This window comes from Piliocolobus tephrosceles, unplaced genomic scaffold (assembly GCF_002776525.5).
Source record: "Piliocolobus tephrosceles isolate RC106 unplaced genomic scaffold, ASM277652v3 unscaffolded_43463, whole genome shotgun sequence".
Classification (NCBI taxonomy): domain Eukaryota; kingdom Metazoa; phylum Chordata; class Mammalia; order Primates; family Cercopithecidae; genus Piliocolobus; species Piliocolobus tephrosceles.
This window is the reverse complement of record NW_022328158.1, coordinates 20,188-22,441: the sequence shown is the minus strand read 5'-3', so window position 1 is coordinate 22,441 and position 2,254 is coordinate 20,188. Positions and strand designations below refer to the sequence as shown.

Sequence of the window (2,254 nt, the reverse complement as noted above, 5' to 3'; positions counted from 1 at the left end):
ACAGCTACAGGCCGGGCACTCAGACACCCAGTCAGCCAGGGGCCGGGTGCTGGGACACTCATACAGCTACAGGCCGGGCACTCAGACACCCACTCGGCCCAGGGCGGGCGCTCGGACACCCACAGAACTCGGGGCTAGAACACTACCTGCCTCCTGGGGCTCAGACTGAGTGTCCCCCAAGCCTGCCATGCCCCAGGGCAGAGGCTGAGCGGTTGCCCCAGCCTCACCAACACTCAGGGCCGTGTTCTTGCCGCTGTGAGCCGGTGTAGAAACAGGAAGCCTCGACCCCCTTGGGCTCCAGCGATCCCCCCACCTCAGCCTCCTGAGTAGCTGAGACCACAGGCGCGCACAACCAGGCCCAGCCCATTTTTGTGCTTCGTGTAGAAACCGTCTCGCTCTCTTGCCCAGGCTGGTCTCCAACTTCTTGCCTCAAGCCACCTCCCAAAGTGCTGGAGTTGCAGGAAAAATGTTATTTGTATTAAGTGCCTCCAAACAAACAGAAAGGAGATGTGGATACTCCGGCCATATACGTGGTAGAAGTAGACACGGCTGTTTTCTTCCCTGTGTTTTTCATATTTTGTATCAGGAACCTGCCCGTAAGAGGTTTTAAATGTGAGAAAAAGCATCCTTTAAAGACGAAAGATCTGACAGGGGGATGAAGCTGCCCAAAGCTCTGAAGACCCACCGGGTGGGCGGGTGGTGGTGTCGTCACACACGGTACCCCCTCGTGTGTGGGTCTGGGGGTGCAGAGCTGCTGCCTGCGGCGTGGAAGGCTGGTCCTGGGGTGTCCGAGTGGACTGCACACAGGGGTACTTGCCACTCCCAGCCTGTTGTTGGGAGCTCGTGCCAGCCCCTCCCCCGGGCCGGTCTGCAAGCTTGGGGTCAGACACCAAGAGCTTCGCAGCTCTGACCGCATGGCCCGGCCCGCAGGATCTCATTGTGCACGTGAGGGACGTCAGCCACCCCGAGGTGGAGCTCCAGAAACGCAGCGTTCTGTCCACACTGCACAGCCTGCAGCTGCCCGCCCGGCTCCTGGACTCCATGGTGGAGGTTCACAACAAGGTGGACCTCGTGCCCGGGTGAGTGCGGCCCTGATGCCCGCAAGCATCTCCTTCCCCTGCATGCACTGGAGCCGGGTGGTACGATGCCCCGTCTCCTCCTATGAACCGCAGCGGTGGCAGCCGAGACACAGGGAGTGGCCCCAGGCTGTACCCTGTGGGCAGTGCACTCCTGGGCAGGACCCTGATTTCATCCGGCCACCCTGAGGCTGAGCGGGGCCTGTGGCATCCCCACCCTGGCAGATACAGCCCCACGGAACCGAGCGCCGTGCCCGTGTCTGCCCTGCTGGGCCACGGGCTCCGGGAGCTGAAGGCTGAGCTCGATGCGGCCGTTTTGAAGGCGACTGGGAGACAGATCCTCACTCTCCGCGTGAGGCTCGCCGGGGCCCAGCTCAGGTGAGCGGCCAGCCGGGGCAGGAGACGGGATGGTGCTGTGGATGCCTGTCTCTGCCTCTGAGATGGGCTTTTGGTGGGTACGAAAAGAGCTGTGGGGTCCCCCGAGAGCTTGAGGATGTCCAGATGCAATGAATGGGTTTGCATCAAATGGATGTGTGTGACTGCATACAACAGGTGCCTAACCTGTGCTGACAGGCGAGGGATGTAGGTCTCCCTGCCGATAAGCAAGCAAGCTCCAGCTGGATGCAGTGGCACAGGCCTATGACCCCAGGACTTTGGGAGGCCAAGGCGGGAGGATTGCTTGAGCTGAGGAGTTTGAGGCCAGCCTGGGCAGCACAGTGAGATCCCATCTCTACAGAGAATAAACAATTACGCCAGGCGTGGTGGCTCACGCCTGTAAAATCCCAACACTTCAGGAGGCTGACGCTGACGCAGGCCGATCACCTGAGGTCAGGAATTCAAGAAACCAGCCTGGCCCACTATGTGAAACCCCGTCTCCACTAAAAATACAAAAATTAGCCAGGCCTGGTGGTGGGCGCCTTTCATCCCAGCTGTTCAGGAGGCTGAGGCAGGAGAGTTGCTGGAACCCAGAAGGCCAAGGTTGCAATGAGCTGAGATTGCATCACTGCCCTGCAGCCTGGGCGACAGACGGAGACTCCATCTCGAAAAAAAAATAGCAACTGATGGAGGCACACACCTGTCGTCCCACCTACTTGGGAGGCTGAGGTGGGAGGATGGCTTGAGCCCAGGACGTTGAGGCTGCAGTGAGCCATGATCACACCACTGCACTCCAGCCTGGA

The 2,254-nt window shown here is 60.2% G+C and overlaps 1 protein-coding gene across 1 annotated transcript in view; it reads left to right on the top strand.

Moving 5' to 3' along the window:
• Window positions 1–749: 749 nt before the first annotated feature.
• The window catches only part of LOC113224058 (putative GTP-binding protein 6), a gene marked incomplete at its 5' end in the record, with an annotated part of 2,850 nt that continues 1,345 nt past the window's right edge, over window positions 750–2,254 (top strand). The window contains 2 exons of the mRNA XM_026453343.2: window positions 750–1,079; window positions 1,302–1,454. Of these exons, the coding sequence (XP_026309128.2) occupies window positions 750–1,079; window positions 1,302–1,454 (483 nt within the window). The remainder of the gene's footprint in view (window positions 1,080–1,301; window positions 1,455–2,254) is intronic.